Genomic DNA, 27103 nt, shown 5'->3' with positions numbered 1-27103 from the left:
GATTTATTGTCATTCATAACCAACAGTATTCCGAAGACCTTTCAATAGCAAAAAATATTTTTAATCTTTGATGTGGCTATTAAAATCACAATAAAAAATAGTTTTCTCTATATTAAAAAATATTTTTTGTTGAATAATAATGAAAAAATGGAAAACTCAGACTCAAGAATAGGAAATCTTAATTATCTGCACCATAAACAAGTAACATTTTCAGAATTCAAATATTTACATTTACAGAAAAATAATATACAAAGAAAATTATCATTCTAAACAAGGGAAAAGTTTGTGCAGACATGAAGAATCCAGATGAAATAATATTAGATAAGCTATCAGATACCGACTAGAAACGACAAAACTTTAAATCTTATTTTTTTAATAAAATGTTTATTTACTTAATTAAACCACCTCACTATTTCTTTTATGTGTGCCGTTATTCCTCTATTGGCCGTTGGGTGGCGCGTTTTCATCTACGTGCTGAGCGTTTGCTGGTAAACGCGTCGGAAAGTATCACTAGCACGCAGAGCTCAACTCCTCACAGACCTTCAAACTTTCGCAGCTGAAGTGCGAGACTTACATCTCTGGCCCTGACCACAACGCGAACGAGCGAATCCAGAGACGGCCTGCTATGAGAATATGTCCGTAAATGAGGTGTACGTGTTCCGGCCGTTTAAACTAATCGCTCTCCTCTGCGTGTTCCTCGCACTTTGCCTGGACGTTGTTGCGCTTTTGAGCCCCGCATGGGTGACGGCGGAGGGCTATGCTCTGTCTCTATGGGAGTCCTGTAGGGAAATAGAGTCCGGCTGGAACTGCATTTCCACCCTCAAGTCTGGTAGGCATCACGTCTATACAACACGCATTATGGTGAAACACTGTTTATAGGATGGTTTATGGTGTATTTATAAGTAACGGTGGGTAAATTTGGTGAGTGGAACATTGTTCTGCACTAAAGGAATGTGAACAAAACATTACTAGGAACTTGCAAGAGTTTTATCAACAGTACCTTTACAGTTGTAGCCGTAGGAAAATTCAACATTGTTTATCTATAGTAATTTATTATAATTTAATTTTAGGGAAACTATAGTAGCCACACATTTACCATGGTCCCACAAACCGTAGTTTGGCCATGGTATTTGTTGGATTAAACCAATAGTGATCAACCCGTATGTCAAAAAAACTGTTTTAGTACTTCACTTCCACTAAAATAAAAACAAGTTTCTTTACTAAAGGGTGTACGCATGCTTGCCATAACATCACTCGATTTAAGGGCATTTAAAGCGATGTTTGTTTGTTTACCTGCTACACGTGAAAACCTGTCAACATACATGGTTCAACAAAGCAACAGCTGGAAAAAATTTTATTAACAGGAACTCCAAATACGGCCAATAACAAGTCCATTTTGTGGTGTGATCCATTTTCTCCTTCAATTATGACAGTGTTTAATAGTATAAGAAATGTGTCGAATTCGCGGTGTTTTTCTGTTAACATTACGGACCAAACAGTGGGTCATTGTTGACTTTCCTTTTCTCTCACACACACGTTCCCAAACTATTGTGCAAATGCTTCTAGATTTGTCTTGACTTTGGGTCATTTAAAACGAGTGCCAGCGTTTTCAAAATTGAGTCCGCCGTGATCCTTTCGGAAGGACAGATGTGTAGCCATTCCGCTATATAACACACCCTTCTGAGCCGACACGGTTCGTCCATTCACAAATTATTTTCGTATTGATGAGCGATTATTTGCCATCTGTGCTCCCCCACGACCCTCGTGAGCTTTGTGATGGGGGGTGGGCGTGTTCTTCACTATTGTTGTCTAGCGTGCAGGAATGCTTTTGTTTTCAATCATTTGTTTTAGGGAGCGTGGTTTTGTTTTGGACTGGAACCTAAACGCTATGTTATGATTTACTATTGGTGTCATTATAAGGAGGTACTTTGTAGGCTGCTGTTTTCCATACTGTAAATGGGATTGGGGACAGAATCAAAGTCTAGATGCAGTCTACGTGATTAATGATCTGTATTCAAAGTCTTCTGGAGCCTTATAATAGCTTTTTGTAAGAAACAGACTGCCACAAATTTCTTTCACAGTTGCGCTCAATTAAAATCAGCTTGATTCTCATTGACATCAGAGCTGTCATGATGTGCCGTTTCTGCTGAACACAAGCGAGACACGGAGGTAGATTTTCATTTTCACAATTTTCATTAATAATGTATTGTTTTGACGGTTCCTCACTAAAAGCTTTATAGCTTTATCCCTTTTTAGATAGAAGCAGGTTTAGATTGTTTTCCTCAACCAAGGGGCCTCAGACAATCTTGGCCTGACCTTAAATAGGACAAAACAAGCATTAACATAAATATATGTTATGCCAAGCTTTGGAATGTTTAAGTTATTGAGTAAAGATTGAAGGTTATGTTTCCCAAATTTTCCATGGAAACCTAACTTCGAATCAAGACTATGCATTTCGGTGGACCCACACGATCAATCAAATATTGCATGCGTAAACCAACATCACTGAATGGCTTTGTATGCAGTGTAGCAAGAGGCAAGAGGCTTTTCTGTTTTTGTACTGCTGTGGTGCAGTTTGGTCCCATGCAGGTCTTAAAACAGTTCTGTGAAGTCTCTGTTAAATTCTCTCTATCTGGCTCTCTTGTTGTCCTGCTGGCACACTATGCTGAGAGAGATGGCAATCTCTAAAGAATCACACAGCAGCTTCTGATGATAATGAGGCTAGCTCACTCCACCCTGGAGATGTTTTCTGTGGGAATACAAGAGTATGGCTTTATACTATATATATTCTCTCTATCATTTTCTATCATTTACGTATCTCTCTGTACAGATCTGTCCTAGGGGAGGGATGTAAGAAAGACTCTCAGACTGATAGCGTTGTGTGTATTGTGAGACAGAGATAAGACGCTTCCACACACACTCTGCTGATGCTTATTAGGGCTTCAATATATACTTCAAGTCAAATAATAGAACAAATGTGTGTGAACAAAATATGGACAAAGCAGAGGGGTTTTTGAATCACAACGCGATGTGATATAACGACTACCGTTTCATCCCGAAGGACAAACTTAGAAATTCACAATCACTTTATTGAGGCCTATGAACTAAAACTATATGTGTGAAAATGTTTTTAGTGACTAAAATAAAGATTGTGTGGTCTGTGAGACGTGTAAAATTATAATTATTCTCATAAGCTATTTGACTATATGTCAGAAATGGGCATCAGGTAGACATGTAAACATCAAATCAAATTTGCTTTTTGAACGTATTGTTTTTTGTCAGGTGAAATGAAGAAGGAAATCATTGACTTCACACTGATTGAATACACAAACAACAAAGTGATTACAACAAGTTATGAAAGAAAAGTCTAGTAGTGCAAAAAATATTTCATATTTTTAGTTAATAAAGTTTTCCTCAAACAAAAATCATGCACATACTGTATTTAAAACATGCAAAAGAACGAGGTATCTGGTCCAAGGCCTCAGTAGGTATGGTTCTAAATCATAAATGCTCCGGATTGTTAGAATGAGTCAGAGTTTGATGCTAAATGTTGCATTAATGGCACCTTTACATTTCATTTTCAGCAAGTATCGAAGTCCTGGCATTATGAATCTGACAAATTAAACCAACTTTGCTGGGATTAGTTTAGGAATCTTAAATGTTTCATTACAGGCATAGGCAGATGGAGCAGTTTAGGTATGTTAAGATGAATTGTATACTATTATTTTTAAACAATTATTAATATTATATGTCCCGATTGATCTGGAGGGGCCATTCTGTGTGTGTGTGTGTGTGTGTGTGTGTTTGTTTGTTCTCCCCCTATTGCTGTGAGTTTTCTGATTTTTCAGTAAAAGGACATGGTCAGGTGTATCAGAGACCTATAGACATCAGAGCATGATGGACAGAGATTGGACAGATGGTGAAGTCTGTTGTGATTGGTCAAACGCGTTCCTGCCTACCATCATTACAGGATTACGGTTTACATGTGGTTTGATGTCATTTATATTATATATGTAGCTAGAGATGGCGGCGATTTTACCATACCAATTTGAGCCCGAGTCTGACGAGGAAGCATCAGAAGACGCTAATCCACAACAAACTCCACCACGACTGGAGCAGGATATTTGTCAGTGGCAAGTGACAACTCTTGTTATGAAAACTCCTAGTGTGACAACATGCATGTTGTGCTTTTGCTCATCAATGAATTTATTTATTTATTTTTCTTAAAATACTGTTAATACGTTAGTAATACTATTATTTCGTTTTAACTGTGCGTTGTCATGGTACATAGAGCATTTCAGAAAGTCGACGTTATGAAAGATTATTGTAGTTTAACCCAAATATATCTATATAGGTGCACGTGTGGCAAATGTGTCAAAATGCAAAGTTATTAGCAAGATAAACAAACTGTAACACCCCAGAAATAACGGTACATGCTAATGTTAGCGTTATATGCATTAGCTAAACACAGATATAAGGCACGAATGTATTTCTTTAAGTTAAGACAAAAATCAAAATTCACACTAACAGGTTGGGATTCGGTGGAGCTAACAGGTCCAAATAGAGTTGGTATTGCCCTTGTCCTTGTATTCAAGGATAGTCGTTTCACATACCCTGCAGTGTATGTGCAAGATTATTAAACCAATCTTCAGTGAAATGATGACAGAATTTTCATCTTTGGGATAAACTATCACTTTAAGGCCAGTTCACACTGATCCAGCAAATCAGTATGAATCCAGCTTTAGACATTTTGTAAATGCATATAAATGTGCCTAATTATTTTGTGAGGAGAATTGGAATTAGGAAGTATGAATATTATCGTGAATTTAAAAATGCATATTAAAAGCTTATTTAGTGAAGTCAAAGTAAAACAAACTTCTTAATTTCAAAACTTTGCACGTTTGCCCGGGGCCAGCATGGGAGATCCTCGGGCTAGTTGAGAGAACTGTCACTTGCCCGATCCGGCCAGTTCTGTATCGTCATGGCAAATTATAATTTGAAAGTTTTTAAGATTTAGCCTATTAAAATATTCCCAAGAAGATGCAAAACAGGACTGGATTAAGTTCTCACGTGCTGTTTCAGATACATGCGTGGCCGGAAATACTGCATTGAGTTCCCTTTCACGTCTTCTTACTCTTAATCAGACATATCGACACAAAATTATTCCAAAATGTATTACCAAATATTCCTGTAAAAAGTAATCTATTACGTCTTACGAGAACATAACACATGTGGAAACACTACATGTTACATTATGTGTGTTACATTAGTATGTTTCAGCATAATAAACATCTCAGTTTTGTTAATCAAAGAACGAAGACAAAAAACCTTCACTCCTCTAGTGATTAAAATATAGCTTTAGTAAGGTTAAATCAATATTGTAATTAATACATTATTTAATTTCTGTACCATAACTACATTTTTTAGACCAACCTAAAACTGAAATGTACTGATTACATTTATCTGTGCTATTGCACATGCTTTGGTTACTTGATCTTTTTTAATTACTTACAGATTAGTTGTCTTCAACAATATTTGAAATTTTTAGATGTAGGCTAATAGTTTTTATGGTATCATACCCTCATTTATTAAGATTGCATTGGTTAAAAAATCAAACAAAAATTTACTAGTTATTATTTAATACTTTCTTGTGGTGCGGCCAGTGAAAATTTGGGCATGGCCTGTAAAAATTGTAATCACTTTCCCGACCGGGCCAGTACAAAAAATCCTTAGTGTTGAGCCATGTAGTATGCAAGTAATATCATATCGAATGAAACAACAACAAACCCTGTGCAGACACAATGAGAAAAAAATCCATGGGCTTTATTCTCCCTAGACATACAAAACCTGCAAGCATCACGCGACCAAAACTGCAAAAAGAAGTAACCTGCTTTGTACTTGCAAAACAGAAAAATCACAGTCAGTTTTAGGCTGTTTATACCTTTTAATACCTCATAATGGGTTGTACTTCTAGAATTTTTGTCTCTTCAATAAATGACATCTATTAGGTTCTTGTAGTGCAAAAGTTTGCACATTTGAGAAATATTGATGGATTCTTATGACTGCATTATGGAATTACTGTAGCAGAGGAACATTCAGCATAATAGCAGACTCATAATGTGTGTTATATCCAAGACAGGAAGGTGACCATATGTTAATATAAAACAACAGAAGTTGAGCGATGAGGTCATTAATCTGTCATATCCTTCGAATGTCAAATATGGACAACAGGATATATAAAGCAGAGTGGTCTGGATGAAAAACATTTTAAAGTGCTGATATACGGCCAGAACAACCTCAGCATATTAGTGTTTCACGCTGATCTGACAAACTCCTACAAATAAGTTTATTAATTAGCATAAGAATAAGCATTAAGAAATTTATGTTCGTATTAATGATATGAGAGAAATTAAATAACTTTTTTCATTTTGGCTTAACGAAATTAATGTAATCTGAAGACAATCAAATGATGAGATTCCAAACAGGCAGCTGATATTGCAGCAATCTGCATAGATGATCACTTAATTCATAAAAAGATCAGCAAGGCTTCATTTAATCTCTCTAAAGCAACTCAAAACTCTGTTTACTTGGTTGTTTTTCTTTTATGGTACTTTTGTGTGTGGAAAACTGGCCTCAATGAATAATCAATTACATTGATCCCCTGGGAATTAAGCTCTTTTCTCTTTCTCTCTCCCTCACTCTCTTACACACTCACATATAAACTCATGATTGGCTGTCGTGAGTGATGGTGTTTGAGTTCGTGGTTGTATTGAGCTCATTGCTGCCTCACTGCTCTTTTTGGCACAGCTCATTAAAAACACAGCACCCATGAGACCACAGTGAACGAAAAAAGTGCTTGGAGATATAAGAGTGTGTTTGAGGTAAGGTTTACACATGTGTTTCTGTGTAGGAGAAACACACAATCCTTAAATCCCTAAGAGATGATGGTATAAAAGTAAATTACCCCATCATTTTATCCTTTATTTCCTTAATTGGGGCAAGTGAAGTGGGATTAGCCTCCAGTAGAATTATGTAATAAAAACTATCTTAAATAGTTTGTGTGTTTATGCTTGTGTATGCGCGTGTGTGTGTGTGTGTGCGTATATGTGTGTGTGAGTGTGCGTGTGTGAGAGAGAGAAATGGTCAAAGCTTTGTGTCAGGCATTGAGTGTGATAAAACTCTTCTGTAACCTGGATTTTTATGCTAAATCAGCAGTTCAGCATTCTTCCCAGAGCAGCATAAGAATGGCAGCAAATCATTGCAATTGGCATCGTGTTTTCACACTTGGTTTTATGTTTGGTCTGAACATGAGTTTGATCGCACCCCCCTCTTCCTGCTACTTTTGTATTTTTGTATTAAGAACACCGTTATACACTGCCCGTCCAAAAAAAGGTCACCAACTGGATTGAACTAAGCAAATAGAGCCTCCCATTGGATTGGAAGTCTAGGTTCAGCAACGTTATGTGCCCAAAGAATGAGCTCAGGTGACTACCAGAATGTACTGAATGACCAGGTTATTCTGTCAATGGGTTCTTTCTTCCCTGATGGCACAGGCATATTCCAAGATGACAATACTATGATTCACCGGGCTCAAATTGTGAAAGAGTGGTTCAGGGAGCATGATACATCATTTTCACACACGGATTGGCCATCACAGGATCTAGACCTTAACCCCATTGAGAATCTTTATCATTTTTAATGTTCTGTGGGGTGTATTTTGTTTTAACTTTTGTGTGGTGTTAAAAAATGGAACTAGAAGTGCTTCTGGAACAGTCATGTTCATGTCTTGCTATTAAAAGGAACAGGCAGAGAATGAACTGTACAGGAGCTTTGACACTATCAATGCCCCCGTTTGCTGTACAAATAGCTTTTAAACAAACTAAAACAGCTGAACTTAGACTCTGACTTGGGTCTACATGAACAGCTTTCATGTAAAGAAGCCCTCTTTTTTTCAGTTTTCCTGTGATTCATTGGTAAGAGCATGGCACTAGCAATGCCAAGGTCATGGGCACGATCCCAGCGGATTGTACAAAGTAAAAAAAAAAGTATAATACAACGCAATGTTTGTCACTTTGAATAAAGGGGTCTGCCAAATGTATGTCAACACATTTAATTGATTGCTTTTCTTGTTTCACACCTTGAAAGTCGAAAATTCCCGTTGGTGTTAGGTTACAGGGGAGATGTGTAGATTTTTGCCATTTGTCAAATAGGGAATATAGAAGTGTGAAGACCATGATGTTTCCTCTCGTCTTTTGGGGTTGGAAATGTTTAGATTGTTTGTTTTTTCTTAGTACCTATTCACACCAGCAAAATTAAAGCGGACGTAACACACACAGTTTCTGCCAAGAGTAGTATTGCATGCTTCGTATCTTCGAAGTGTCTTTAGTTTGATCATATTTATAAAAGACAGATACAGCTGTAAGATTATTTTCAAAAACAGACGACCTCCTGGACGCGTGGGAACTAAAGCATGTGCGCAGCCATAGCCAACAAAACATAGACATATGACTCAGTTTCATCTACCACGTTTGGTTCATGTCCGGCATCTTTTAGCGCTCCATCTATCAGTTTCAAACGATCTCCAAATCCTGTGTTATATCAACCGTTTCTATAACATTCCTCACCGAAATGTAGTGAACAAACAAACACAGCTGAACTTTGCGAACGCAGTGCTCTCTTCTCTCCAGCTGGTTGACATGTGCGCATGCTCCTTCTCCCGCTTTCCCTGGTTGACGCGTGGGCATGCTTTTCCAGGAGAATTGTCCTACTAGGAACTAAGGAACTAAGAAAAGTTGTTACGAAGCGGATGTAGATTTTTAGTTTTTTGACAAATTGACCATGTCAAGCATGAGAAGCCAGCATGTTTAACATTTTAAAGAAGTCAGAATGCATGAAACACTGTAGCACCCCACCTTTAAGGACAATTTTCAAATCAACTACTGGAGAAAGTTAACGAACCCCATCTTGTTCCATACAGATTTTACACATGGGACCAAGACTCTAGATATCTTGGAGTTTTTCGCCACACAGACAAAATAACCAGAAATTAGCAAATCAAAATCTTGTAGCGTGTAAGTTGGTCTGTAGTAAAGATATGCAGATCAGCTCTATTGTTGCCCGAATTCACTTTTGAAAACAAACCTATTTTTAAAAGTAGATGTCAGTACCAGAACTCCCTCCCAATTGTCACATGACATTTATTGACAGGGATCAAATGGTTATATGGTAACAAATTAGAAAAGTGGGCAGCTTTTAAATAAACAATCATTTAAAGTAAAAGTTATTTTGGCTGTGAATATACAAATGCTGTACATGTGATATTTAACAGTAAGGAGGTCAGAATTTCTATTTCTCTGCCCTCCCGTCCCACGGGTTTGTGTCCACGAATATACCGTTACCACTAATCCAAAGGAAATGTATAGATTTGATTTTTAAGGCTTATCATGGCAAGAAAATCAAACTGTTAGAGAAAAGGCCTTTAATGTACTCCGTTAAAGCTGCAAATAATAAGCTATGTTAGTATTTAATTACCATCTTTTATTTGTTGATTGTCTGTTCGAATGGGTCTTTAGAGCGATGTTTGTTGTTATACTGCTTAGCTCTTATCATTGGTAAATGACTATTACTAACTGTTGATTCTCTGTGTCTATCCCAGACTGGCAGGTCGCAACGCTGGTGTTGTTATTAGCAGGGGCGTCTGTGACGTTAGTGGCCTTTCTCATCGCTGTGATCTCTCTGTGTAAAGGCACACACAGGAAGCACTATCGAATGGTGGCAGTGTTCCTTTTCTCAGCAGGTAAGATGCACCCACATTGACATAATGATAGGCATGTAATGAAATACATACAGCATTTTTTACGAGAACTCTCAAATTTTGCTTTTAATCAGCATTTCTGGATGTATTGTGTCAATTCCAGTGTGTTTTCAATTTTTAACCTCAGGAGTGACATAGTAACCCAACAGAATTGATAGATTCTTTCGGCAATTTGATGATTGCATTCACAGCTCTATAAAAGAATACATAATTTATGTGAGCATGCACATATTAGTGTTTCTTTATAATGCTGACTGACTTGGCATGCAAAATGCAGAGTTTAAGTCAGTGTCACAAATTGGTGTTGACTGTACGCAAAACTTTTTATGTTTTTATTACATCATTTGTAAACATTCCTAGCATGTAAAGGCAATTACCTAAACTCCAAACAGAAGAGATTTTATGCCGTTAAAGACTAAGTAACTTTAGATCATGAAAATTAAATTTCATGGAATGTGTTATGTTGCCGTCTGTAAGCAGTCTGCCAAGTTGTAAGTCCGAAGGTGATTGAATATCAAAGTTATTGGCTTGTAAAGAAGGGATTCGACTCTGAATCACGCAAATGAGATGTGACTTAGTCCGAGTCTCTGACCGCCGCATATCTACGTCACTAGAAATAGTCCCCGCCTTCGTTTTGCTGGGAATGCCGCGAAAACTTCATTCTCTACCCCCAAACACTTTCACATTACTCCTGTAATGATGAAAGGCATACCGTTTGCGGCACATGCTTCAAGCGTTTGACCAATCACAACAGACTACACCATCTGACAAATCACATGACACTAGGCTAGTAGATAGGAGGGGACTAGACAGATGAATCGCGGAACAAATCATTTGAGAGTCAGTCAAGAAGTAGGGTAAGAATAACTGCCTATTATAACAACATAATAGTGTTTTTACACTTCTATGTAAATAAACTTGTTGTTGGTTACTTCATAAACCAAAGTAGGACCTTAAAAATCCAATGTTACTTACTCTTTAATAGGCTCTTGGAGCCCTTCATTAGAGAATGTGTGAGAAATTCCATTCTCAGTGCTTCTCACTAACCACATAGTTAGTAATGTGTAGAGGAATGTGTCACCTCACCAGTAACCAGCCTCTTTCTTTCCCTCTCCCTGACTTGCTCATGCAGAAGTCTTTCACTGCCCTCAGCAAGCTTAGACAGTGTGTGTGTGTGTGTGTGTGTGTTTCAATGTATGAGGATTATCCCTTTATGAAAGTGCAGTGGGGAGACGGAGAGAATAGAAACGTTGAGGCTTTTAAAGCTGCTTCTGATCTGCCTTGAGCAACATCCCCTGTGGCTGTGACTCCTAATGCCAGAAAATTACCTTCAGAAATAGTAGACTCTATGTGAAATAAAATACACTCAAGAAGAGAACTGCAGCTCCCATGAAACCCACACTAGCTGATGTATTGTGGCCCGTGTGAATGTGCACATTAGTAATGCATGTTCCATGTGCTCTTCCAGTAGCTCCTTTGGTTTATCACAACAATGAACGGTCGGCACAGTGGCAAAGGTCGTAATCTGAGATCAGGTGTCTGTTACACCCACTAATCGTCCTAACCAATGCAGGCTCATTGCAAATGCCCACCTCTGCATAACCTGAAATATGTAGCTCCAGGTACAAATCTCTACCTCTTTCTTGTGGAATGTCCGCTAGTGGTGCATGGGTTTTTCTTCGTTCTGATGCATGTACATTCAAGGTTACAATACAGATGATACTGAATACTATTGATGTTTGTCTGTGATGAATAATCGTCTGCTGTCGTTACTGTGAGGATTGATTGAATTCGGCTGAGGTAAATCAAGAACTTGTTGTTTACTTAAGGATAGCAGCAATAAATGAATAAATGATCAAAACATCAGTTTTGTACAGATGCTGTTTATTCTTAAAATGCAATTATTCCAAGCATTCCGAGGCTGAAGAATTAAATCAAAAGCGATCCCCTTCTCTGTCCGCATTAAAACTCTGGACCGGCTGCGCACACTGACAGATTTCAAAAATTGCTGCTGGAATGGGGGAGTTACGTCAGCTTCGATAATGAAATGGCATTGTCTTCTGGTGCCTTGTGACCATTACTTTCGCCTACATTCCGTCGCCGATTGCGCTAACCTCGAGTGTAAACTGTGAATGAAATGTGACTGGGTGCATTCCTGGAGCACGATAATCAGTAATTTAAACCTTATGTGCCCATCACACAACGATATCGTATGGTTTTAGAAGATTTCAGATGTAAAGTGACCTTTTTTTATTCTTTTATACTGTTTTTGGTCAGTGTTTGCAATAAATACCCGTGGCTGACTAGTGTTTGTTGACATGTGTTTCATATTGTTGGGAAGTGGGTAGGTTTAGGGTGGTAGTGGGGTTAGGTGCTCTAGCCTTTTTAAAAAAATGGAATATTATAGGGAAAAAAATGTATTTTATTCACCTTAGAAACACAAAATGTATTATAAATAATTATAAAATAATCTTTTACTTTATTAAACAAATTAAATTTATATTTTAATGAATTATATTATGCAATAAAAAGCCATATGGATACATTGCAAAATGTTGTGTCCCAAACTCAACTGACAGGCAGTGATTGCACAAAAATTATGCCCTGTTGTTTTCTTAACAGGCGCAGCTGTGGTTGTTTATTCTATAAGCTTTTGCATAGTGCTCGTGTTAGCAGAGGTGATCATCATATTACACCGTCAATCAGTTAAAACTGCATAAACACATCGTGTTATACGCTTACATTGCACATATGTAAGATGCAGATTATCTGTTTTTAAAGAGGTTTACCTGTGAACGTATTTAAAATAAGGTAATGTGAACTTGCAATTGCTATACTGTACTTGTGGTACAGTCAGCTGCTGTTCAGCTGCTCGCTCCCAAAGTGCTGCTGGCAGCGCGAACCGCCGTAATCACTAGTGCTTATGTGCGAGGCTCAGCAGATGTGAGAGACGCGCCAGATTGTCGAAACCCATCCATCTAGGGTGCATTTAGAAAAAAGGTAAGAAACTAGCACTGCGGGATGGTAGGCCCGGTCACTGTATCAGCTCACAGCACGCACATACTTTGTGCAGTTATAACAAGTTCTGTATAACACAGGTCGCGCAAAAACAAAGTGTGCACACTCACAAATGCTCCCAAATTTATTTTGAGGTTGCACAGGTGCAATTTATGGAGCATATGTGACTGAAAGGGTTGCAATTTCAAGCACAGCATTTAATCATGCTTATTGCGTGAGGATACTGTGTTGACACTAGAGGTCTTCACGGGTCCAAAAATGTGGACCCGAACCTGAAGAGACCTGTGATTGTGCTACACAGACCTGACCCGGACCCGTCCAATATTTTGAAAGTTGGACCCGAATCGTTAAAACCTGAGAAATGCCATAAATGTACTACCCGGGCCCGACGTGGACCCCACTATTATTTGAAAGTTAGACCCGAACCCGGCCGAAATGACAGACACTGGACCCGATCAGCACAAATTCCACAGCAAATTGCTGTGAAGTTGCAAAAATTCGAACCAACTAACGTTACTCCCTCGTACCGGATGTGATGCAATTCTGATTCCTCATTGCTTATATAGTATCCATGTTATTCCTTTCTTGCCGATTGAATGAGCAGCATTACTTTGCTATTATCTATGTGCTCTGAGCCGAGTCTGAAAACAATTTAAGATATAACAAGACGCTTAATTTATATCAATATAAACATCGAATGTGATAAATTGCAATGTGCACGATGGTGGAATAAGTCCCGCCTTCTAAATTAAAGAGCCAATTGTCAATTGTTAAAGTCACGTTGTCACTGCTTAAGCTCCAGTTGCCATAGAAACATCTTGGTTACACATGTAACCTCTGTTACCTGATGGAGGGAACGAGACGTTGTTTCGTTTGATGGGGTTTGAATTAAGAACCTGTCATCTTCTGACTAGCTTTAAAAAGGCCAATGAAATTGGCAAATGAAAGTTGCATACTAGTCTCCAACCTGAATATCCTGGGTATAAGAGGGAGACTGCGTGCTGCATTCATTCACCTTTGGGCTGAGGAGCCTGACAGAATCTCTTGATGCAGGCAGAGACCTAGTTTCTCTCATGACGAGAAGCCGTAAGGGCCACTGGGGCAGCACTTTTTCCTCACTGAGGAAACGCGCTACAGAGACCACTTCCTACCGTAGGGAGGAGTTTAGTGGAGATACCAACATGGTCTTGCCTGAAGGGGAGAATTCATGGGAGGAATGTGCGGACTGAATGGAGAACCGCGAGATGAAGGCCCACCTAGGGGAGATCATGGGTTACCAACATGGGAACTAGATCATGAGGATACATCAGACGGAACCACCCTGCTGGGGAGGTTACTTCGTGTGGGGTACAAGGTCCGGTTACACCTAGATAACTCAGCTGATACCCGGCCTAAAGTGACAGGGCTGCTCTGCCCAGCCCGCCACCAGGAAGTGCTTAGGGATGGATGGAATGCCTATTTTTCACCCTCTGGGGGAAGAAGGGAGGCGGAAAAAGTACACTGACCAACCCAGGAGGGGCGAGCGCCACTTGATGAGCCGCCTTCATCACAAGAGCAGCATCTCCCAGGGGCTCGAAGGGGGAGCTCTGGAGGCCCTCCAGTACCAATCGAGGTCCCAACAGGGTACAGAGCGCGGATGAGCCGGATTCCGCCTTCTCGTGCCTCTTAGGAACCTAATGATCTGGTCGTGCTGTCCCAGAGACTTTCGAGAGACTGGTTCGTGATGAGCGGCAATGGCTGCTACATACATTTCATTGTGAAAGTGAAGAGATTACTCTCAAGTCTCTCTTGTAGGAAGAAGAATCCATTCCCGATCGAGCAACTCCGCGGGTCTTCTCCTCGAGAAGAGCACCAGGACAAGATGAGGCGCCACTTAAAGGCTTACAGCCGCCTAGTGGCAGGGGCCCTAGCCTGAGTGATGATCTCAACCACCAACCCCTGGTGAGTAGGCCACTCAGGATCTCCTTGTTCCATCCAGGAGCCAGACATGTAGGTTACAGAGATCTGGCTCGGGTGGCACAACGTTCCCTTCCCCTGCAAAAGAAGGTCCTTCTTCAGGGGAATCGGCAAGGTGGAGCTGTCGTCATGACTTGTACATGTGCGTAAGCTGCCTGCCCTGGAGCAACCTCAGCAATCGAAAACATATAGGAATCGACTCGGGTATTATAAAAAATATTAAATTGACCTGGGACCCGAAGTAATTGGATTTGGAACCAACATGGACTGGCTAACCAGTTAAAATATAGACCGAACACGTACGGGTGCCGGGTCCTCTATGAAGACCTCTAGTTGAAATTGGAAATTGGATCTCGCGAGATCTCGTGCCACCCCTAACAAACATCCATTGTGATTTGGTTTCTCCAAAATTTTCTTGTAATAGTATATTGTTAATTGGGGTCAATCAGTGATGTGCAATAGTTCTAGTCTTTTCTCTATTTAACCATATGTATCTCTTCACTCTTTCGTATGTATCGTTCGTTCAAAGAGTAGGGTCAGATAACTGACTGAAAGTAGTAGGAACTACAAACCTTTCAAAGTTTAGGATTTTGTGATCTTAAAAAATAAAGTAAAACCTTCTTTCAGCTTTTAGTAACTTTCTTTCATCTGAAAACTAAAATTGTTTTTAATAAGTGTTCAAAATGTATGATTTGGACTAAATATTAAGGAAAAGGCATCAGGTAAGAGCTACTGTCACTAAATAAATGTTATATTTTAGTGCCTTTAATGCACTTCTCATCATCACAATATGGTTTTGATTTTGTTTATTCTGTGAACTAGAAAAACAAGAAATCAAGTTTTTAACGGTAGTTTAGAAACAATATAATTTTTTCTACAAAAGCAAGGAAAGACAGTTTGGAATGTTCCATACTGATGATTTGGTCTTATTAATTATTGGTATTGAGTGTAGTTTAACTTCTTTTTAATATGTTTTACAGTAAGTACTTAAAGTACAGCTGTTACTGTAGATTTTCAGACTACAGGCATATGTTTCCCAGTACCATATTTTAACCGTAGTATGTTGAAACTCCCAAGATTTTGTTCGCCACTGGCCTGTAACCGCTCGCCATTGGTGTAAAGTAACAAATTACAAATACGCAAATTACTGTAATTGAGTAGTTTTTTTCAGGAATTGTACTTTTTTAAGTAGTTTAAAAACAGTGTACTTTAAAATTTTTAGTGCTGTATTGGTACTTTAACTTCGCTACTTTTCTTTACATTGTCGTTGCTACTTTGTGTTTAATTGTCATGTGATTGGCTAAGGATAGTAATCAGTCCCGTCACTTGACCCCGTCCACTCAAATCAAGCCTAGAAAACCTGCGTCACACAGATATAAAGACATCTGCCGCCAACATAGTTTAATCATGGAGGAGGACGATTGTGTGTGGCAGGCAGGAAGCGTATCAAATGGCGGTTTTGAACACTTGAATGTCACTGCAGGAAAGGGACACAATACGAAGGTTCGTCTGAGATAGGGAGAAGTGTTGAGTTTCTTGCAAGTGCTCTGCCCTAATGAGTAGGGAACATATGCGATTGGAACACATGCAAAGCACTTTCGAAATCTGTGCATTACTAGTTATAATGTTGTAAATAACGTTCAGTTTCTTTCACAGTTCAATCGTTTAAATAAGACGTCATTAATAAATCGAAATAAGCCGCAGGGATGACTTTTATGTTGCCTCTATCTGTATTTTGAACTTTTAAAGACATGAACCTTGAAAAACCATGGACCACAACTCCAGGTAAAAATCAGGTAAGAAATAATGTCTTATACATCCTGGATGGTTTTAGGTTGAGTAATTGATCATCCATCTCCTCTACAGATATGACCGCAATTTAGGTAACAAATGTTTTTAATTTTTTGCTGCAGTATTTAAGGCTCTTATTTATCAATTTCTGCATTGTTGGGCCTAGTACACATGATTGAACAGTGTTGGAAGTGCATAAATGTTTTTAACTGGAAAACTGAGCTCATAATAGACAGACAAACAACACATTGAATAGTTATTTTGTTTGAGGTGTATCCAGTTATAAGCTTTATCAGTAAGGTAAAGATGTGTTTTGTTAAAAGTAGCAATTTTCTATATAAATATCAAAATCTGATTATTAATAATTATTATTAATTCATTAAATAACACTGCCTAAAAATTAACGAGTCTCTAGTACTCTGAGTATGCTTTGAGAAGAGTAATTTTCATTTTTTAACACCAGTACTTTTACTTGTAATTGAGTACAATTTCAGCAATGTAACAGTACTTGTACTTAAGTACACATTTCAAGTACTCTTTCCACTACTGCTGCTCGCCTTATTATTTACTTCCATTTGGCACTTTAATTTTGTACACAGCTTTTCTGTACAGCGGTACAGCACAAATACTTACCACTTTTGCCATTATGCAAGACAGGAAAACAGAAAGATGACTGAATGGAAAGATGGGTTTAGTTTTTTCTAGCTTGGGACAAGTGAGAAAGTCGAGAAAAAACCTCTCTGATTGTCAAGTTGAAACATGGTTTACTCCCTGTGGATCATCTTTATCTCTATTAGGATATCTGGCAGACTCTGACTGGTAATCCACGTCATTTCTGTTTATAGACCAGTTTAGAAGACGTAAACAACGCTGGTCCAGAAGAACTTTCTGTTTCAGCTTTATCCATGTCTGCAAAGCTCTGTTTTTAGTAGCCATCAATCCAATATATTAAAGAAACATTGAGTCACATAATCTAAGTATTTGTGCTGCATCATTTATTTTTTTATATTATTTTTTTTCAAATTAAAACATCTTTGTCAAATAAAAGTTTCAGTACATGTTTTCCTGATCGTAATGTTCTCCCTATGAAGAATGTCAAATATAAAGTACACTAATGTTTATGCTTTGTCTTTTTTCTAAGCTCTGAATGCTTTGAGATTGTGGACAAATGTCCCCTAATGAGGTTAAGTGTGGAGGGTGTGTTAATTCTGTGTACCCATGGGACTGTGAATGTTTTCTGTGTCTGAAAGAACAGAAGCTGTTTATTTGTATGGTTGTATACTTTCTGCAGATGCCGATTTATATGTTCAGAAGAAAGTATTTTTTTTTTGGTGAAAATGTTGTCATGCGGTTTTCTGTTTAACTTGGGTAATGTCAGAATTTCCAACTTCATACTTGTAGATGTGCAGCAGAAACTTGGGAAGACTTTGGGGAGTTGCAGATGTTTGATGTCATGAGAACATGGCTGCAGCCAGGAACGTGTACACTTATGAAAGTGACTTATTGAAAGATTGTATTTCTTGATACCTGAACCTGTTTACAAAAAACAGACAACAAAACACCATCTGTTCTCATTCATATACACAGCAAAATAGACACAAATAGACATGTTTTAATTTGTATCATCTTATTTCTACAGTTTGTCTCTCTTTAACTCCTACTCAGCATATCATTTCCTTTAGAGACCCCCACCCCCCTAATTTGCCACAAAGTTTAATTACTTCCTCTTACTCAAGAAAACATCTCAATCAACACATTGGCAAAACTGCATGCGTACACATCTATGCTCAAACCACACTTTCCACTGGGGTGTAACTCACTGTTCGAGCTGACCGCCCGCAGTCCGCTGGTGGAAGGTGGAGACACAAAGGACAAATTCAGAAGTGCAGTGGTAGTGTTGCGTAGCCAGACATTTTGACGCCTTAAAGTCTGTTCCACAATGTAGTTTATATTGACTAACCACCAATTTAAACAGGAAGTGAGTCTCTAACCGACATTTAAGGTGACCAGTCAAAGATTATTTTATATAGATGACATGTTTAAAAGGTCAGTGGTTAATTTAAAATAGGTCAGACTTCAGAAACGCACTACGTATCAATGGTTATAAAGAGATGATTTGAAAAATAGCTCTGCATTAGAGCTTTCACTTGAGCATTTACAGTAGTAGATAAACAAGATTTTCTGTTTTGTTCTCAAGATTTATTTCAGTGTTAGCAGCCTATAAACATTATGCTAAAAGAATGAACTCTGGTTGCTTGCTTTACATATTGGTTGAGGCACTTTCACATAAACCTTGACAAGCTAAAGAAATTGCAGACAACCAGTCCTTTCACACCGTGAAACAAATCATCATCTTTAGCCACCTGAAGTCTGCACATTAGGAGTGATGAAACCCTGATCAGCTGATCAGCCCTCCGACTGTCACCATGGAGATGAACCACTTAAGGTTGCAAACTTCACCGAAACACATGAAAATGAATGATATAAAACTGATTTCTCAACTAGCAATAGCAGCAGTGAAGAAAGGTTTTAGACATAAACTGAAGTTGAATGATCTGTATACAGTGAAACTTAATAATGTCAGAATTTGCAGAGAGAACCTATAAGCAGACAGCAGTTGGCAACAAAATACTTTTATTTAAGAAAATATTCATGATAGGACAAACAGGAAAATCAAACACAACAAAGGGTGGACAACAAACTCTCAAACAAAAGACTTCCCGCGAGGGGACAAAACGTAAAACAAAACCGATGGCAAAAACAAGGTCACTATTATACAGGGCAAGGCAAGAACAAAGACAAGGACACTAGGTAAACGTCAAAACAAACCAGCACAGGACTGAAGACAAGAGGGACATAAATATGGGGATAATAACACTGGGCATGTGAGGGGAATGAAACACTAATGGGAAGATTACGGGGAAACAAGGGGGGGGGGCAAGACACGTGACAGGAGAACACGTGGCGTAAAGTGACTTTTGCTTCCACACAAATCCAAACAAGCTCAAAAGACATGGTACTGTCACAACCCTGTCGACAAAACTAGAAAACTCCTGACAAGGAGGACAGGATCATGACAACCATGTACATTGCCTTGCAAAAGTATTCATTCCCCTTTCTTTTATTCACATTTTTTTATGTTGCTGCCTAATCTTAACTTTAAATTATTATTTTTACATTAATCTACACTCCATCCGGAATAATGACAAAACAAAAAACTGATTTATGACTTAGAACTAGAATAAGTACATAGCATAAGTATTCATGCCCTTAACTGAGTAGTTGGTTAAAGCACTCAAATCTTTTTGGGTATGATGTGACAATCATCACACATCAGCATTTGGCAATTTTCTGCCATTCTTCTCCTGCTCCCTCTCAAACTGTCAGGTTGGATGGAGATCATCAATAGACAGATATTTTCAGGTTTATACAGAGATGTTCAGTTGGAAAGAAGCCCAAGCACTAGTTGGGCCCCTCAAGGACATAGACATAGTTGTCCATAAGCCACTCTTACATTGTTCTAGCTGAGGTTCTGAATGTTCTTGGCCATAGGTTTTCATGATCATTATCTCTGTATTTTGTGCCCTTGAGCATTTCTTCTACTCTGACAAATGCCCCAGTCCCTGCAGCTGAAAAACACCCACACATCATGATGCTTGTTTCCACCACACTTTACTGTTGAGATGGTACAGGTGTTGAGCAGTGCCTGGTATTTTCCAGGCATGATGCATGAAACTGAGATTCATCAGACCAGAGAATCTTGTTTATGACAGTTTGAAAGATTCGTTGAAAGGTATGAAAGGTTCATGTGTCTTTGACAGGGCTCCAGACTGCACCTAAAACGGTGGCATTTGCGACCAAAATATTAATTTCGCTCGCCAGATCTCCCTAGAATTATAGCGCTTGTTTTGGACAAGTAGACATACACAATGTGAGCGTGTTACTAGTATGCAGCATGCGCTGTTTGCCGCTACGGGTTTTAATAAGCCTGAGGACGAACAATGTGTTATTTGAGAGGTTTTAAACTAAACTAATCGCAGAAAAGTCGAGGGAACGTATTTGTTAAAAGAGACCGCTGTATCATTTCAAATCCGTTCACAGCTAGAATGAATGACACATTCTCTTGTTAAGTTTATTTGAAGTTATCTTAACGTTGTTTTTTGTGGTCAGTTAAAGTAAAAGTTCTGGGGGTTTCAAACCTCTTTCATTAAGGATTAATGGAGGCTACATGCTGCTGTGAACCTTCGGTACAGCAGATTTTTTTTATAGTAGTCTTTCCCAAATCTTTGTCTTGATACAATCCTCTCTCAGAGCTCTACTGGCAGTTTTTACTTTGATATGCATTTTCAGCTGTTGCAACTTTTATTGAGAGGTATGTGCCGCTCCAGATCATACTTTTTCAAATGAATTTGCCACAGGTTAACTCCTCTCTACAAGTGTAGAAACATCAACAAGCAAAACTAATGCTTCTGAGCTCAATTTCAAGTGTCCCAAAAAAAAGGGAATGAATACTCATGCAATGTACTTATTTTCAGTTTTAAAAAAAATTACATTTGCAAAGTTGTCACAAATCAGTTTTTTGTCATTATTGTGCTTGGAGTGTAGATCAATGTACTTTTATTTGATACGGCAGCAACAATAATAAAATGAAGGTGGATGAGTACTTTTGCATGGCACTATATCTTATACGATTGATACTGTTGAAACTAGTAACTTTGTTTTAGCACTTATTGTATTATTGATCCTGTATGACATATCGCTTTTTGCTCTGTAAGTCCCTTTGGATAAAAGAGTCTGCTAAATGTAAATATAAATACTATACAGATATAGCGAACCGTGACATTTGAGCCTGGCCAAACCCCCCCCCAACACACACCTACCACAGTATTTTACCTTACTGGGCTTTCCTGTAGAAGTGTGCATACATAATTATACCATCACACTTACTAATTATACATTTAAAATGGTACTCCAGACTTGAAACGCAACAAACCGAACAGCACAGCAAGAGAGTTATCACCAGAATAACACGCAATACAAATACAAATCATTATTACACATTTAGGGTTAGATCGGCGTGCTCTAGGTTGCACACACATGACAGATACTGCCTCCCAGTCTGATCGAAAAAACCAACACAGACTAACGTACACAATACAGGTTTGAAAAGCAACACCCCATGAGAGCGCTCTCCGCAAAGAAAAGCAGTGACTACTCTAATGATAAATAATAAAAACATATAAACTATGATTCTAATAAATCTTATTATTAAACTGGTATAGTGAACTAAACGTATGATACTGACCGTAGGAAATTTACCATTTATCTGATTAAATAACAGCAAATATGCACATTATGTTAAATTTAAGACTGACCACAGTAAAAATCACTTGTCTCAACATACACAACTGTGCACATCGGCAACCAGAATGAATTGAGGGACGGCGGCCTTATAAATCATAAATAAATTGATAACTACCTCCTGTTGTTTTGTTTGAACAACATTTATCAGCTTTTCTCTTTTGATTACAAATTCTGAGAATGACTGCAATTCATTGGAGGTGAAACGTTCCTAAATGGTATGCTTATATCTGTTTTGTAGACACAAATAAAACTTTGTTTTAATAAACAAAAACTTGAATTCAATTTGTGTTAATGCAGATGCTGTGTATTGTAGTTACTGCTGTTTTATCTGTTCCGATGTGAGGAAAAACATTTGATCAGTAGTGCTATTCTATATTTGCACCTTGTCCTTTCCATTTTTGGATAGCAAGGATGTGACTTAATGTTTAAAAAATGTGTATTTCTGGAGACGCGACATCACACATAGGAAATGCAACCCATAACAAAAATCAGGATGTGACCGAATGTTTCAGAATCGTGTCTATTTTTGAAGGTATACGGCATTTTGCGGAGAATGTGTTCCTTTATGGTGAAGTCATTTGATTTTGCATTCCATGCATTTAGTATGGGAAGTGAAGTCGGTCTGTAATATCCTGTTCTGTAATGAAATGCTAGGTAAATATCCTCAAAAGGTTGATAGCAATCTCTCTTTTCCTCTCCTACTGTTACTGCATCAATGGGTGGTAATAAAATCCATTAAGATAACAAACATCCATAAATTAATTGCAAACCTACCGTTCTCCACTGGCGTGTTATAAGTTGGTTAGTGAAAGCCAAATGTGATATCAAAAGTGAATCACATAGTGATTTGATTTATGCAATTTACTTTGAACTTGTACATGTGAACTGGTTCTCTAGTTAAACAACAGTAGCTTACATATTGAACACAGCTTTTAACACAGCATCCATTTGTTTTGTCATCCTTTCTCTAGCCTAACATTATATAATTATGCTCTTATTCATGTAAAGGCTTTAAGACCACTTAACCGCGATTTGAAATAGTTGCTTTGACACGTTCAGTATAGATAGACAGCTTCTAGCTGTGCGATTGGGCAAAACGCAACGTGACAGCGGTCCAGTCTGGTGTAGTCACGTACTTAAGGCTGCGTCAGTGAATCTCTGTCAGAATCTGTCAGACAGCATAGCAGTATTAAGTTCTCTTTCGTGCTTGAATGAACAAAACCACACAAGATTATGCCAGAAAGTCTGTTTTTTCCAGCATTTTCATAAACACAGACTTCAACTAGTAAAATAAAATCTTGAATGAATGCAAAGAGTTGTGAAAATGGTTGAGGCCTCAAATCTGCGTAGAGAGACAGCTCTTAAAGTTCTTAAACCTACTGCTGTGACTCCTGTCTAATGTTAATCAAAGAGCTAAAGAAAAGAGGTTTTGTAGCTTTAATAAAAATTATTTTGTATTTTATTTAGAATTTAGCATTTAAACCGGTAAGTGTTTGTGAACATTCAATTGTTCAACTGCTGAATGGCTATAATTAGTGTTCAAATAAATGAAAAAATAATCAATTTAATAGAGACAGTTGCAGTACTAATATCAGAATTTTGGCTTTCATTCATAAAATTATGCTGTTAAAGAAATCTGTTGTTTCTACATTCATTTGGAGATTAAATGTGAAGTTATGAGAATGTAAAAGTATATTTAAAAACATTAATGTTATGTGCGATTAATCACAGAAAAAAATGATAATCTGAATTGTTTATAATTGATTGACAGAAGGATTTATCCTTCATTATTTGAATTTGTATTAAATATGGCAACCCTGTGTCCCAACCAAGAAAACCTGTAGCAGCTGTGGAAATGTAAAACAATACTTTCAATCCAGTTATATTTACATTCTTCTAGATGAATTTGGCGTTTTGAAATGTTTTTCAACAGTTGTTCATCTACAATGAATTAACTAAAATAATTAAATCATGCAAAAAACACATGTGCATGTGTAGTGGACATGGATAATTTTAGTCCACTGTGTATATAATATTTTAAACAGTACAAATATGAAACAGTGATGTAAACGTGAATAGCTGGCACAAGAGCAACTGAATGAATCGCATGCCTTCATGACATGGCTAAACAAATACATCATTGTGGAAACTGTTATAGGGTATATAGAAGGCCCAAATGTAAATAATGGCTCTCAAATGTATCCAGAGCGATACTGAAAGACACGCTAGAGCTTTGGGAATTCCACAGTGATGCACGGTGAAAACAGCTGCATAATGCAGTGTAATGGTGCAGAACTCGAGCTGTCTTACTGGCTAATTTCAGTGCAGTATGTTATTCTAAGCTTGGCTTTATTGGTCTGTGTTTATATTTGCATATTCATAGCACACAGGGAGCTTTACGCTATATTACTCAGCAGCGATCTACTTCAATCTCACAGAGAGAAGCAAAAATGTGAGAAGACCCTCAGGGAATGACCGTGTTTGTTTGTGTGTCTCATTTCCAGGTCTCATACACATACTGTGCAATATCCTGCAGCCTATCATGCAACATTTCTCTGATTGATCGCTTATTAATACAAATTCTTTCTGTAATTTTGTTATGAGTCACCATAAAAGTATAAAGTAATAAGTATTGCCGGTAAGACCGAAATACATTGCGTTATTACATGTATATGTAATAATGCATATTTTGTTAACCCCCTGGAATCAATAAACACACATACAAATGATGAGTGAAAGCAGAAGTTGTGTGTTATGTTTATTAAGTGACAAAAAAATATGAAAATGATATTAATAAAATAAATAAAACTTAACAAATACTACATAACCAATTTGAAAATATAAAAACAAACAAAACTCTGCTGAGGAATGTTGTGACATTAATGGGTTACATTGATTTTTGCCACATTTATGGAGGTTTTAGGTAGGGATGTAAGGATTCACTGTGATCCAGTTGAAAGTCAATTATAATATGTGATTCAAGTCGGTTGAGATGTTACATGAATCGCAATACATGTTTTGAACAGCAGAGGCCGCTGTGTTCACTGCAAACTTAAAGTGAATTTGCTGATATTTCTTAAATGTAAAGAAATCCAAGAAAAGCACAAAGTCTTAGTTTGTTTATATTAAAAGAACTTTTGTATTATTCGATTTTTATTTCATTTGGGATTTGTTTTTAAAATTGCAGCTTAGGTTTGTTATTTGACATAAAAGATATTTTCATTTTACAAAGAAATTTGCAGCATTTGAGAAATAATACACGGGCAGTTGTTCATTTCTAATTTGTCTCAACTCATTTTGTAAAAATAAATCTTATCATGAGATCAGTATTGTGAAACGCATCATGAGCTGAGTGAATCGTGACATGACTAGTTTTAAGCAAAAAATGCCCTTAACCATGGTAAAATCATGGTTACTCACACCTTGTCTTTGCCTAATGCTTTTCTCTACTTGCACACTGATATCTCATCTTTTTCTCTTATAGTGGTCTTGCAGGCGTGTGCTCTGGTTCTCTACCCAATCAAATTCATTGATGGCAAAGTCTTGCAAACATATCACGAGTTCAACTGGGGCTACGGGCTTGGCTGGGGTGCCACCATCTTCATGCTGGGAGGAGGAATCCTGTTATGCCTTCGAACAGACATGTATGAAGATGCCATGTACTGAGAGCTCTACTACATGACGGTTTTTATGTCCGTAGACACAACACACGCTGACGCTCAACATTGTCACATTAAATAACATGAAAGACATGATCCTTTGAGAAAGGAACATTCCCACAGATATATATATATATATATAATATTTTCATATATCACATACTCTGGTATAGTTCATACTGTATCCTAATAATTGTGCTTCTGTTACACACTAAAAGTACTTTTCTGCTGATGGGACACTACATACTTTTGAGTATAATAAGTGACGTTTGTATCTTGATATCATCCCCATCTTAAAGGACCCCTTGCGGTTTGTTGTTTGCTTTAGCATTTAGTTAGATTCTATGTAAGGTTCCACCTAAAAAATCCTTTAGTTTCAGTTGAATTGCTGTGGCTTGCTTTTTTTCCACAACTTAAACAGTAAAATGAGGATCGTTCCATATGCCTTCCTCTGTTGCGCAAGGGGTTGTGTGTAATTTCAGCCTAAAAAGCCTACATGCACTCTACAAAAATACATTATAGAGACACCTTTGGTACATTTCTGATAAATAGCAGACAAAACAACGCACTTATTCCGATTTCGCATGTTACTTAGTATGAACGGTATGCAGATTGGGATACAGCCATTTACGCTTTTAAACACTACACTTATACTGTTGCACATGTACAGGGTCAAAGCCTAAATGTGGCATGACGGCTGGTGTTACAAGCGACAAGACAGTATGATGGGTGAAGAACAGCTGTGTGAACTAGACTGCAAGAATACTGAGTATTGGATGCGTATAGAAGGATTCCTGATGGACTTTTAAAGAGACGACCCTTGACCATATCAGCTGTATATTCTTGTGCCTCCCGATTCAGAAAGAAGTAAACTTACTAATAAAATGTTCTTGAAGATTGGTTTTTAATATATATGAAGAGTTTGGTTCCAACATGAGATTACTTCCTTTATTGTGCATTCCAATTAATATCAATCAAACTACAGTTGGTTTGTTTTGATAAAAGCCATAATAACTCCAAAAATACAGCTTACTAGCACAATAAAACACAGTAAAAACATTATAACATAATAAATCATAAATCTCATTTTGGAACCACACTCCTCATGTAGTTACATTCACCATTTTGTATGTTTTTGTGTTAATAGAGGACATATCATCTAATGTGTTTATAGCATCAAAATGGAATGTAATTTTGAATTGAAAGAATATATGTCGTTGTTTGATATTTGCAGTTTTTAAAATATAGATGCTAACTTGGTTTGTTGGGGAACTTTAATGAAGCTTTATAGCTCATACATATCAGTTTCTTTCTTCTGGTGTTTAAAAATAGAAAATAAATTTTACTGTTGAAAAAATGGCTGATATGGTTTTTTTGTATATTTCTAGCCTCAATGAAAATACGGCTTTCATCCAAAACCTAATAAGCTGCCTTGCTTTCTTTTTTCTACATGGGAGGTGTTGTGAACTGATACGGAACCTCATAAATGTCTGATTTCAAA

General features: G+C 37.7%; 1 protein-coding gene across 2 annotated transcripts; it reads left to right on the top strand.

The window, feature by feature from the left end:
• The first annotated feature begins 505 nt into the window (after positions 1–505).
• Positions 506–27103, top strand: LOC130418728 (transmembrane protein 47-like). 2 transcript variants are annotated; one of them, XM_056744801.1, is made up of 4 exons: positions 506–829; positions 9656–9796; positions 25428–25587; positions 26273–27103. In XM_056744801.1, exons 1-4 carry the CDS (start codon positions 634–636, stop codon positions 26283–26285), a joined length of 510 nt encoding a protein of 169 aa, XP_056600779.1. In that variant the 5' UTR covers positions 506–633; the 3' UTR covers positions 26286–27103. The 2 variants fall into 2 exon arrangements, with proteins under 2 accessions (XP_056600779.1, XP_056600778.1); XM_056744800.1 differs by having other exon boundaries at positions 25428–27102.

Source organism: Triplophysa dalaica, chromosome 4 (assembly GCF_015846415.1).
Source record: "Triplophysa dalaica isolate WHDGS20190420 chromosome 4, ASM1584641v1, whole genome shotgun sequence".
NCBI lineage: Eukaryota > Metazoa > Chordata > Actinopteri > Cypriniformes > Nemacheilidae > Triplophysa > Triplophysa dalaica.
The sequence above is the reverse complement of the archived record's forward strand: the minus strand, read 5'-3'. Positions and strand labels throughout refer to the sequence as shown.

Coding starts and splice junctions, on each gene's coding strand:
- LOC130418728 (XM_056744800.1), top strand. CDS start 634: ATGTCCGTAAATGAGGTGTACGTGTTCCGGCCGTTTAAACTAATCGCT. Junction 830..9,655: donor CATTTCCACCCTCAAGTCTG/GTAGGCATCACG, acceptor TGTCTATCCCAG/ACTGGCAGGTCGCAACGCTG. Junction 9,797..25,427: donor AGTGTTCCTTTTCTCAGCAG/GTAAGATGCACC, acceptor TTTCTCTTATAG/TGGTCTTGCAGGCGTGTGCT.